At 41.0% G+C, this 12,150-nt stretch overlaps 1 protein-coding gene across 1 annotated transcript in view; it reads left to right on the plus strand.

Annotated features, from left to right (window-relative positions):
• Positions 1 to 266: 266 nt before the first annotated feature.
• Positions 267 to 12,150, plus strand: part of WDR75 (WD repeat domain 75) — a 31,485-nt gene continuing 19,601 nt past the window's right edge. Inside the window, exons 1-4 of the mRNA XM_058549403.1 lie at positions 267 to 367; positions 5,638 to 5,767; positions 7,747 to 7,812; positions 9,240 to 9,330. Coding sequence (XP_058405386.1) covers positions 282 to 367; positions 5,638 to 5,767; positions 7,747 to 7,812; positions 9,240 to 9,330 — 373 coding nt within the window. The 5' untranslated portion in view covers positions 267 to 281. The remainder of the gene's footprint in view (positions 368 to 5,637; positions 5,768 to 7,746; positions 7,813 to 9,239; positions 9,331 to 12,150) is intronic.

A 12,150-nucleotide genomic window follows, 5' to 3' on the forward strand; every position in this document is an offset into this window, starting at 1 on the left:
GAGAGAAATTTAACTGCACTAAATAAGAGTTTAGAGGTATTTAATATAAATTCATCGTTTCTATGTCTCTGTTTCGCTTTTACCTTTTTCACACGTGTCCTAATTTGACGTTGCCCATACCAAAGATGGCGGCATAGGCGCTGGGTCCTACCATAGAGACGGCGGCCCAGAGGCGCCCGTGCGTGGGTTCTGTGGGCCGGGACACGCGCCCTCTCACCCGGCCTCCGTACAGGAAGTTCGGGGCGGGGCCCGCGGCCGCGAGGTCCTGCGTCTGCGCGAAGATGGTGGAGGAGGAGGGAGTGCGCGTGGTTCGCTGCGGCGGCAGCGAGTTGAACTTTAGGAGAGCGGTGTTCTCTGCGGATTCCAAGTACGGGGCCAGCGCGCGTTGTCAGCCGGGGCGGGGGGAGGGGACTGTCAGGCGCGTGGGGACTGGCCCGCGAGCGGATCTGGGCTCGGGGGAGGGGTGCGTGCGGGAGCCCCCGGGGCCCGCGGGAGGGAGCCGGTGCCTGTGTGCTGAGAGGAGTGAGGAAGCTCTCAGGCCCGTGGCCCCGCGCGCTGGGGCGCCGTCCCCTCCCCGGACAGTCACGTGCAGGTAGATTGAGGGCCCCGGGGGCGGGCCCACGTGTCTAGAATCGGCTGGGCGTTGGGCGGCTGGAAAATGGTCCAGGCATGGATGTGTACGCCACTGCCCTTGCAGTACCGCGAGCAGTGTCCCTCTCTCGGACAGAGTCGTGACTTGGAATTACTGAACGATTAAAGATTCAGCTTTTTCCACCTTCTGCTACCCGCCAGAAAGGCATTTTGGCAGCCTTTGTGGAGCTTTGCGTGAAAACTATTAGATTCTGTAAAGGATGAAATCATACAGAAGCTCTGGTTCCTCCTCGGGAGTTCAGTGTATCTGAAAACCAAACTACTCCCTGGGTTCCAAACGGGGTTCTTCCATTGTGTGACATTTGCAAGTTTCTTAATCTCTGCCTCAGTTGCCTCATTTGTAAAACAGGAATAATATTTAGTAATCTAATAGGGTTATTGAGGATTAAATGCTTTAATACATATCAAGCACTTGAAACAATGCCTGGCACTTAACGACTCAATGTATGTTAGCTATCATCGTTGCTATCTTGTCAGCATCACCTAGAAGTGACACATTGTACGAAGACAAGGTTTTCAAATCATTTAAGGATAGAGTCACACTTAGGAAAAACCTTTAGTAAAAATCTTTTCTATCTTAGAAGAGTAGAGATAGTATCTTATGAAAGTTTGTGTCCACCACGATATCTTGCTTATGGGTGTATGGCAGGGTTGTTGAATGCGTGCATGGCTGAAGGAGCTTTCATAAATTGTCATAGAGACAAAAAAAAAAAAAATGAATCGTTGAACTTTACAGTAGAGAGGTCTTTGTTCATATTCGTGTTATGAGTCAGAGGAAGAAACTGAGACTAAAAGAGGTTGCCAAATTTCTCCTACTTTGGACTTAAATCTAGGTATCCAGTTTCTTTCAACAGTGTACTGTTTCTACACCTTATTCCTTATATTGAGATCCATTGTGTTTCATTTGCTAAGTTCTACAATGCATTTTTGAGTATTTGTCAGCTATGTATTATTTATAACAAGCTAAGATGACAAAAACTAAGATAATTCCAAAATCGGTCCTACCGTCAAGAGCTTACAGTCTAGTGAGGAAAAGAAAATACTCTAACAGGTGTTGCATACTTTGGTACTTTGGGAGCTCATAGGGAGAGAGAACATCAGATTTGTAGGGGTGGGGAAGGTTGCTGAGGAAGTGACGTTCAGGCTAGGCCTCGACAGGTGGATGGTATTCTGACCGGGGGATGAGGAGGGAAGGCATTCCGTAGGGGGCACAGTGTAAGCGAGAGGAGTAGAAGCCTGTTTTTGTTGGCAGACTGTAGTCCAGTTAGCTAGTAGGAATAGTATATGAAGGGAGCTAGTGGGAAATGAGGTTGGAAGGGGAACTTGGAGCCAGTTCTTCATTGTTCTTGGGTCCAAAGAGAGTGTATTTTTTAATTCTCTAGATAAGAGTGGGTGGGGGGAGGTAGCATGATGGTGTTTCTTGAAGAATATTAATCTGAAGGCTATGTATAAAACTGTATAATGTGTGTTGGAGAGATGAGAGGTGAGTAGGCTGGCATACTCAAGGTACAATGGTGGCATAGGCGAGGGAGGTACATAGTGAAAGTTTCCCTTCAGTAGTAGGCCCTTGCAAGATGAACCGGAGTTTGCCTCACCAGTGATTTTGGGGGAGGGTATCCAGGCACAGTGAGCAGCTTGAAATGCGGGTTGGGGGGGAGCGTGTCATGTATGTAGGTCAGTGTAGTTGCAACATAAGGTGTAGGGAAGTGATGGGAGAAGAGTCTGGAAGAGTAGAGACCAGGGCTTAGAAGGCTAATCAGGCATCCAAGCAAGAAAAGACTGGCCTGAACTAGGATAACATTGAAGATGAAGAGAAAAGACAAGAGTTTGGGAGCGATTTAGCAATTAGATTAATGAGAAGACATTGAGTTCACTTCAGGCCTTCAAAATATTGGGGCCTGTTGAGTTTAAGGTACCTGTAAAACAACCAGTGGAAAAAACTACGCCCAAGTGGATGTAGTAAATAGTAGGTAGGAAGTTCAGGCCTGAAGTTTGGGGAACTTAGTCAAGATTTAGAGATATGTACTTTTTTGGGTCATCTATATAGAAGCTAATAATTAAAACTAGTTCTCTAGCAAATAAATAGGATTATAATGAACTCATTAAGGATTTGAATGTCATCTAAAAGGTACCACAGCAGGTTAGTTAGCTTATACAAAGGATAATAAGGTATTTTTGTATTTTACCTCAAGGAGCTTATCAAGAAAGCTGAAATAGTAAATAAAACAACAGAATGGTGGAATTTTAGCAGCTTCCTCTTGGTCACTGGTCCTCTTGGAACAAGGACAAAAACTCTGTTCTGCCTACTTGAGTGGGTTGTTAGGAGAGGCAGGTGGGGAGGTGGGTGTGCATGACAGGACCTGGCATTCTCGGATCAGGTATTACTGACTCCCGGTCCAGCACAGTTTGCATCATCACATCCTGTTGCCTCCCACAGTTATGTGGTGCTGTGCATTATAGCATTAGGTTGCTAGGGTATAGAAAACTAAAATAACAGGTCATTTTTGCCTTTTACGTTCCTAAATTATCACAAAGCTAATGTCCCTGACTCTAAATACTTTTCCCTTGCAGATCATTCTGGATACTGCTTCTGTAATAATTTTCATGAAGTGTTACTACTATCATAACATTATTACCCTAACCCTTATTCCTAGTCTTGCTCAGAACCCTGCAACAGTCTTCTCTTGCCTTCCTTAACTACAGCTCTTCTCTCTGGCTTACAGGGCCTTCCCTGATCTTGCTCAGCTCTGCTTATCCAATTGAGTTACCTGGTATTACCCATTGTGCACACTTTGCTTGTTAGATAGGTATGTTCCCTGTCTCTTCTAGGTACCATGTTAGTTATTATTTCCCTGCTTTTGGTTATGTTGCTGTTCTTTTCCCTTCCCAGTCCTTAACTCATGCATCCTTCATAGCTTCGTTTAAATCCTGGTTCCTGCTTGAGAGCATCCCTAACTTCTTACTTCTCCACTTCATCAACAAAGGTGACTGAGTCCTGTGTGACAGGCATTGTGGTGGGTGCTCTACAAGCATTCCTCTCGGCAAGGTCTAGGTATTATCATCCTAATTTTGTGGAAGCATTTATTGAGTGGTTCCTGTGTGTGCTAAGCTTGCGTTTGCACGCATTGTTTCATTTAGTCCTCATAATAACCCTATGAGAAAATGTTATCTGCATTTTACAGTGGAGAACATGAGGTTTAGAGGGATTAAGGAAACTCCAACATCATTCAGCTAGTACATGGTAAAACTGGCATTGGAACCCATTTGTATTTGACTTCTTAAAAATACATCCTTTTCTACCATACGGTGTTTCTGTTGTTATTTAAAATAAGTAAACCCACAGTTCCTCCCCTCCAGGAGCTCACAGTCTGGTAGGGGAAGTCTTGCATTTTGCCATGTGGTAAGTGTGTGATAGAGTTAAGCCCACCATCCTGTAGAAGCACATTAGGACAGGTGGCTGATCTGGAGTGAAGATGAAGGAAGGCTGCCCTTTATATAGATATAAATCTATATAAAGAGGTAGTCAGAAAGAAAGAATGTTCTGTGTAGACAGCAGAATGTGCAAAAGCATGGAGAGAGTTTCCTTTGGGGGCTTGCATTCAAATGGAGAGAGAGGAAATTCCATTCCTCTGGGGAAGCATATCAGAGTCAATTAGGGGAGTTTTCTTGGCAGACAGTACCCCCTCGCCCACTGCTGTCTCAAGGAACCACTGCCTAAAGGACTTGTCAGTACTAATGGGGTGTGTGAGGGGCGGGGTGGGGGTGTTGGAGTTGTGAATCACTTGGCAGTGTTAAAGTGAAAAAGTGGTTCCAGTCAGACTGGAGTCAAATCACCAAAGGCCATAGGAGTTTGGATCATATCCTGAAGGCAGTAGGAAAACATTGACAGATTTTAATTTAATTTCTTCTTTACTTAAGGAAGTGATGTGGTCAAGTTTGTAGAATTAGTCTGGTGTGAGTGTGAAAGATGAATCGAAGGGCCACACCTGGAGACTGTAGGAAGCCCTTAAGAGTGGTCCAGGCTGGTGATGTTAAGACTCTGAACTACAGTACCCATGGGAATGGAGAGGAGGATCCGGCCAGAGGGGAGACCATACACCTCAGATGCTTTGCTGCTTGTCCTTTCTTGATCTGTTAGACAGTTGCACACAACCGTGCTGTGACTGCCTCCTGGCTACAGCAATTACAGGATGTGTCCTGATTTCAGAGAGGTAGACCTGTGAAAAATCAGGTGTCTGAGAATTGATAAAATAGAGTAGGAGCAAGTCAGCGTCAGAAGATTTACTCTTTTATTATTTTGTAATAATTTTTTATTGGTTCATTTTATCCAGTTAGTTTATGAAACCTTTGAGGATTAGGCAAGTTCTGTTCAACAAACTGTTGGTCATTGGGAATCGAAGATAAATTAAGGCCTTTGCCCTGTACGAGCTAATGGCCAGTTAAGTTAAAGGTGGTGGATATAATGTAAACAAGTATTTCAACCCAGTGTGAAAAGTACTAGAATCAAGTCGTGCACAAGGGTGCTTTGGGAGCACAGAGAAGAGCTCCAGCATAAGGATTCTGTGGTCTGTGCCTTCTACAGTGTATGGAAAAACTCCATGTTAGATATGTATGATGTTAGATGTAATAGGCACAGAGCAAACTTTTTTTATTTGATAGAAGATTTGCATTTCAGAACTTTGTTCTATGAAAATTGTCAAACAAATATTACCCCAACTTAACCACTTTTAATAATTTAGTAGCCTCTGCTATATGGAAGAAAGCCACAAATCCAGAAAGATAAAAGCAGAACCAGCATTTCAACAACAAGAAAAAGAACTGCCACAAAGTCTTTGTACTTTGCTATGCAAGAGACCTCCTGTCTAAAGAGAACCTCTGACTTAGTGTTTTTAAGCTGGTGTCCCAGTGAACGATGGAGAGCTGGGGTATGTGGGAAGACTGCTGTTAGCAGAGCACATGAAACTTATTTTCCTCTCTTATTTCCAGGTATATCTTCTGTGTCTCTGGAGACTTTGTTAAAGTTTATAGCACAGCTACAGAAGAATGTGTACACATATTGCAAGGGCACAGAAATCTGGTGACTGGAATCCAGCTCAACCCCAGCAACCATCTACAGGTGTCAAATGATTTATATTGAATATTTTAATTTTGGCTGGGAAACTTTCCAGGTCATAATCAGAAAAATGTGTTGATTTTCTAATTCGGAGTATTTTTCACTTATTTTTAGCTGTTAAAGTAGGGGCGCAGCCTAGAACTACATTGCCTGTGGTATACTCTGTAAACCACTTGTTCCGTAGGATGCTAATAGGTGTTACTTGAAAGACGGGTTCTTGGCTGTTTGAGTTTCTGAAATTCAGGATTAAGCACAGTTAAATGAATTTCTTGATTGTAGGTCTTCTCAGGTCCCCTTATATGCATTGCGAATATCCAAAAGGGGTATATAGTATTTGGTGTTTCTCAGACTTATATGCCCTTGAACCCTTTGGTTTCTGGAACACAGTTTTGAAAAGGTTGGCTCAGAGGTATTGATTTTGTAGATATCTATTCTTTCACAGGTGAGGCTGTTTAGTGTTAATGCAGATGTTACCTAATCTCAAGGCCAGTGTCCAGACAAGAGGAAGGGCTTCTTTAGTCAGTGGATTGACCCGTTAATTTCAGGACAAATTTAGGAATCTAGTTTAGTCCAGACTTCCCCACGCCCCTCTCAAAGCAGCTTTTGCTTCTCAGAATTCGAGAATAATAGAACGTCATTTTAATTCTGTTCTTAAGTTTCAGCAGCTACTAAAGAGTTATCTCAGAAACATGTTACTCTTGCTCTAGTTTTTGATCAAGTTCCATTTTTCCAGATTAGTCACAGCCAACTTGGAAGTTATTGATGATATGAGAATGGATTTGCATTGCCACTCACTGTGTTGTCAGAAAGGAAGTGGGGCATAAAGTAACAGTGATCTTTCCAAAATTCAGTGAGCTACTCTTGAAAATCGAAGTTAAGTAGCTTTTCTGCAGGATCCAAGCACAGATTTTTTCCTTGCTGTCTTCTGAGGGTTTGAGAAAACAGCTTATTATTATCTGTCACATTTGAATGTTTTTGATAGCAAAAATTCCTTTCGTTAAAATTGGTTTGGCTGAGGTGGTGGGGAGTGCAGAGTCTCTGGACTTCAGAGCCACAGTATTTGTGTGTTAACCATTGTTTTGACAGTGATTATGTGTTTGCCTTGTATTTTACTAATCCATGTTCACGATTCTAATGTTATATGGTAATTGTGATGTATGTTTTCTACTTTAATTCTTTTACTTGGATAGATAATATTTTCTTACTCTATCATTTTTTATTTCTATTCTCTGATCCCATGTCCTCGTTGGCAGAAATGTTAAAATTGCCACTTTCTTTCAAAAAAACTTAAAATTATTTATGAACATTATAAGCAAAGTGTTTTTACAATAACAGCAACAAAAAATCCGGCATGACCTTAGTAAAACTAAATCCACTGGGACAAAAATAAAAATACGTATTACTAAGGCCTTCTGGTGCTACCAAAGTGTGATCCACAGACTGTTGGTTACCAGTCTGCAGTGAGATAAGGATAGAAATTGAGTGTCCCAAAACTTCAGAGCACTGTGATATTGCCACAGCATCCAAGTACATAACAACTTCTATTGTATTTACACAATTGTTAGTCCTTAATGGGTTGAGAATTTAAAAAAGAAAACAAAAAAGACATTCTGAGATCATTTGAGAAGCACTCCTTTAATTCCCAGGAAAGACGGAAGCAGTTCTGCTAATAAAAACAGACCAGGCTCTGGGAGAAATAGCAACAACTCAGTACGTTACCATCTGCCTCCTGAAGATAGAAGGTTGACTTTTTCCCCCTCATTTTGGTGAAAATTTGAAATTGATGGATCTGCTTCCTCAAAAGAGCTATGATAAGATTTTCTATTTTGCAAAAACAGTATAAGCTAATGACTCCACTTCTTTAAGGCTAACAATGAATTAATAAATAGAAAATGCCTTCTGTATCAGCACTTAATTGTTCATTGGTTATCTTAATGGAGCTCTATTTTTTAATCAATTTTGTACTATTTTTACTCTTCTAGTTGTATTCGTGTTCCTTTGATGGCACAATTAGACTGTGGGATTATGTAGATGGCATTTTGATAAAGGTACGTGGATTGATCTTTCATTTTCATTATGTGAAAAGGAATGACAACGTAATTTACGGATATATCGATTCCTTCTATAAGGCCCCATCTTTAGATAGCCTTCCTAAACAGGTCTTGAAAGTCACACACCATAAAAGAAAGACAAATTTGACTATTTAAAAATTTTAAACTTCTAACAGAAAGATGAGCAATAAAACTCGAGGAAAATATTTATAAGAGATGTTATCCCTAATATACAAAAAAATCCCCAAAAACCAATAAAGAACAACTAATAACCCAGTGGAAAAAATTGGCCAGGGTATGAGTATATAATACACAGAAAAAGAAATAACAGCCAGTAAACATGAAGAGATAGTTAACCTCATTAATAAAGAAATGCAAATTAAAACAAATGATATAGCATTTTCCCCTATCAGTTTAGCCAAATTGCAGATAGAGGAAAAATCTAGGGGCCTGCCTGGTGGCATAGCGGTTAAGTTTACGTGTTCGGCTTTGGCAGCCCAGAGTTCACTGGTTCAGATCCTGGGTGCGGACCTACTGACCGCTCATCAAGCCACGCTGAGGTGGCGTCCCACGTAGAAGAACTAGAAGGACCTACAACTAGGATATACAACTATGTACTGGGGCTTTGGGGAGAAAAAAGAAAAAGAGGAAGATTGGCAACAGATGTTAGCTCAGGGCCAATCTTCCTCAGGAAAAAAAAAAGAGAAAAAATCTAGTGATAGGCAAAGTGTGGAGAAACTGATACTTTTTTTTTTTTTTTGTGAGGAGATCAGCCCTGAGCTAACATCTGCCAATCCTCCTCCTTTTTTTGCTGAGGAAGACGGCCCTGGGCTAACATCCGTGCCTATCTTTCTCCACTTTATATGGGACGCCGCCACAGCATGGCTTACCAAGCAGTGCGTCGGTGCGCGCCCGGGATCCGAACCAGCGAACCCCGGGCCGCCACAGCAGAGTGCGCGCACTTAACCGCTTGCGCCACCGGGCCGGCCCCGAGAAACTGATACTTTTATACATAATCAATGAGAGTAAAACTGAAGATGAAAAAATAACTTTTGTTCCAGCAGTCTCACCTTTAGGAATCTCTTGTTGAAATAATGGCGTGTATATATAGTTCTTACATCATTGTCTATGGGAGAAAAAAACTAAATATAACCTTGATGTCAGTTAAAATTTGATATTCATTCAGTGGAATACTATACAACTGTTAAAAAGAAACAGGAAGATCTGTATGTATTAACTTGAAAAGTTATTCAACAAATATGTATTGAGTATCTCCTGTAGGCCAGATACTCTTCTGATGTTGGAGATACAGCAGTGAGCGAAATGGATAAAAATTCCTTGCTCTTTATGGAATTTATGTTCTAGTTGTCAAGGGAGGGGATGGCAGACAGACAGTAAACAATAGGGTCCTTTTTGTCTTTCAGACCTTCATAGTTGGGCATAAACTTCATGCCCTTTTTGCTATTGCCCGTGCTGAAGATTCTGTCTTTCTGACAATAAATAAAGGAAAACCAGGTATAGTGTAAAGAATTCATTTTGTTTTCTGTAGCATTGAGTGGCTCCTTATATTTTACAGTTTCTCAAAATTTACCATTTTGGATTTAGTCTGAAGTTAACGGTGTCTGGAGTCGGTATTTAAATTGCTTTCATTGTCATTGCATTCATTTGGGGGAGCCTTCGTATCAGTTCTGAAATATGCAGTGAGGGAATGGTTACTTTCTGTGTGGTTATAACAACAGTCTGCAGGGCTCAAATGTTAAAGCTCTTTTGCAGAGGTGGGCCAGAATTCATCTTCCTACTGAACTTAATCTGTCATTCTTAAGCCTCACTATCGTTGGACCCATCACTGAACATCCCTTTTGTTGATCTTGAATCTGTCAGAAATGGTATAGAAGACAGGTTGATATTAAGAACTAGTAGTGGGACTAAATCATTATTATTATATTATCATTATCCCTGGAACATTATTCCATTGAAATTGCCATGTTTCAGAGCATTTTAGGAGTTCTGGAGTGTCTTCAGTGGTTAAAAATGATTGTCCTTGGGGCTGGCCCTGTGGCATAGCCGTTAAGTGTGCACGCTCCGCTGCTGGGGGCCCGGGCTTGGATCCCGGGCGCGCATTGACACACCACTTTTCCGGCCGTGCTGTGACGGCGTCCCATGTAAAGTGGAGGAAGATGGGCACGGATGTTAGCTCAGAGCCAGTCTTCCTCAGCAAAAAGAGGAGGACTGGCGTGGACGTTAGCTCAGGGCTGATCTCCCTCACAAAAAAAACATTGTCCTTTAGCAGAGAATTTGATATATCAGAACACTGACATGAAAGATTTATCAGAGAATTTTTCTAATTCCAGAATTCAAAAATGCCACTGCACCCTGTGGTGTCCTCCATGAAATATGGCTGTATTCAGAATTCAAAGTTTAAAGCAGCTTTAAGATGGTTATCTAGCAATCAGCCAATCTGGTTTACGGCTCATTAGTTAAGTGATTTTTTTCCACAGTGGTTTGTTTGTTTTTGTTTTATTTTGGCTGAAACAAATTTGCAAATTGTTATAGATCATGGACTTTTAAGTTACCTGAGAACAGTCAAAACTGTGAAAGCTAAATCTGTTTTTTTAGCTAAAACTCGTTTGGTGCCCAGTCTGTTAATGAGTAATATTTCATCTATCAAAAATGTGACATGAAAGACTAAAAATCAGTAAGTTTAGTTTTCTTATGTGGCCCATAAACCACCTCTAAAGGACATTCCAAAAAATGTTCTGGAAATGGCAACGTTCTTAAATAATTAAGTCGCCTTCCCAGATGACTGCTTTAAAGATAACACTCTTCAATATTTAGATTCCATTCTGTCTATAAATATGTAGATTGTTAATGTCTATCCACATACTTAACTAAAAATGCAGAGTCCTAATGTCCCTGACTGACAAGTGATTCACTAGGTCTGAGATTTAGTCTAGGAATCTGCATTTTTCATATCTCTCCAGGTGATTCTGCTCACCACTCACATTTGGTGACTACCCCATATACTCATCCCATCCCATTTCCTCAATTGAAAGGGTAGTTGCCAATAACTGTAGCAAAACTTTTCTATCCATTATCAGTGAGACTAGTGAGTCTTAACACTGGCTGCACATTAGAATCACTCCAAGGAACTAAAAACGTAAGATTCTCTGTAGTGCGGCCTAAGTATTTACTTATATATTCCCTAGTTGAGTCTAATGTGCAACAAGAGTAGAAAGTGATCTAAAGATCCTAGTCATTAGTCTTTTGGAGTCAGCTGTGGAAACTTCAAATGCTATACTCTAATCTGAATTCTGTTCATGGTGGGATCTAGTGTTACTCTCCAGTACTTGGCACATCATAGGCACTCAGCATGTGAAAATCTAGTTATCTGTTACATAAAAACATGAATCAGGCTTGGAAAGATTCCCTGTGACTGGCTCCTAATAAAATATATATAAATGTATCTCCTCTCTTCATTTGTTTCATCTTTGTTCCACAGTCCAAAACCAGTCTCTGGTAGAAAATTGTATAAATCATACTCAAATACGTTTCTCTGGTTTAAAAACAAATTAATATTTACATATTATCTGTTATGGTGTCATTTCTTGACTGTATGTAATTGATTCATTCAACAGCTAACTGAATGCTTACCATGTGCCAGATACTATTCTGGTTGCAGAGAACAAAACACAATAAATCCCAACAGTAAGCAGACTAGATCAGTCGTATGATACAATAATATGAAAGGTGTTTTAGAGAAGAACTTAGCAGGAGAGGGGAACAGGTAACATTGGAGGAATACCTATTGAATAAGTGGTCAGGGAAAGTTCTGAAAGGAAGAAGAAGAAACTGCAGCTATGTTGGAAAAGCATACTCGAGAGCATTCCTGGCGTGTTCAAGGAATAGAAGCAGGGAGGCTGGGTTGGAGTAAGCCAAGGAAGAATAGATAATATAGCCTTGTAGGACATTGGAAGGACTTTGGTTTTTACTCTGAGTAGATAAAAAGCCATTGAAGAGTTTTGAGCAGAAGAGTGACATGATCTGACTTAGTTGTAATAGAATCACCACCTTCTTTGTTGAGAATAGACTAAAAGGGGACAAGGGTGGAAGTAGGGAGAAGAGTTAAAGGGTCATTGCTCCTAACACTTAGAGTATGAAACATGATCATGGCTTTAGACTGGTTGGTAGTGGCAGAAGTGGTGAGAAATGATTGAATTCTGGAGGGTTTTTTTTTCCTGAGGAAGATTAGCCCTGAGCTAACATCTGTTGCCAATCCTCCTCTTTTTTTGCTTGAGGAAGATTAGCCCTGAGCTAACATCTGTGCCAGTCTTCCTC

The sequence above is a fragment of the Diceros bicornis genome, chromosome 10, assembly GCF_020826845.1.
Source record: "Diceros bicornis minor isolate mBicDic1 chromosome 10, mDicBic1.mat.cur, whole genome shotgun sequence".
In the NCBI taxonomy this organism is placed as follows: domain Eukaryota; kingdom Metazoa; phylum Chordata; class Mammalia; order Perissodactyla; family Rhinocerotidae; genus Diceros; species Diceros bicornis.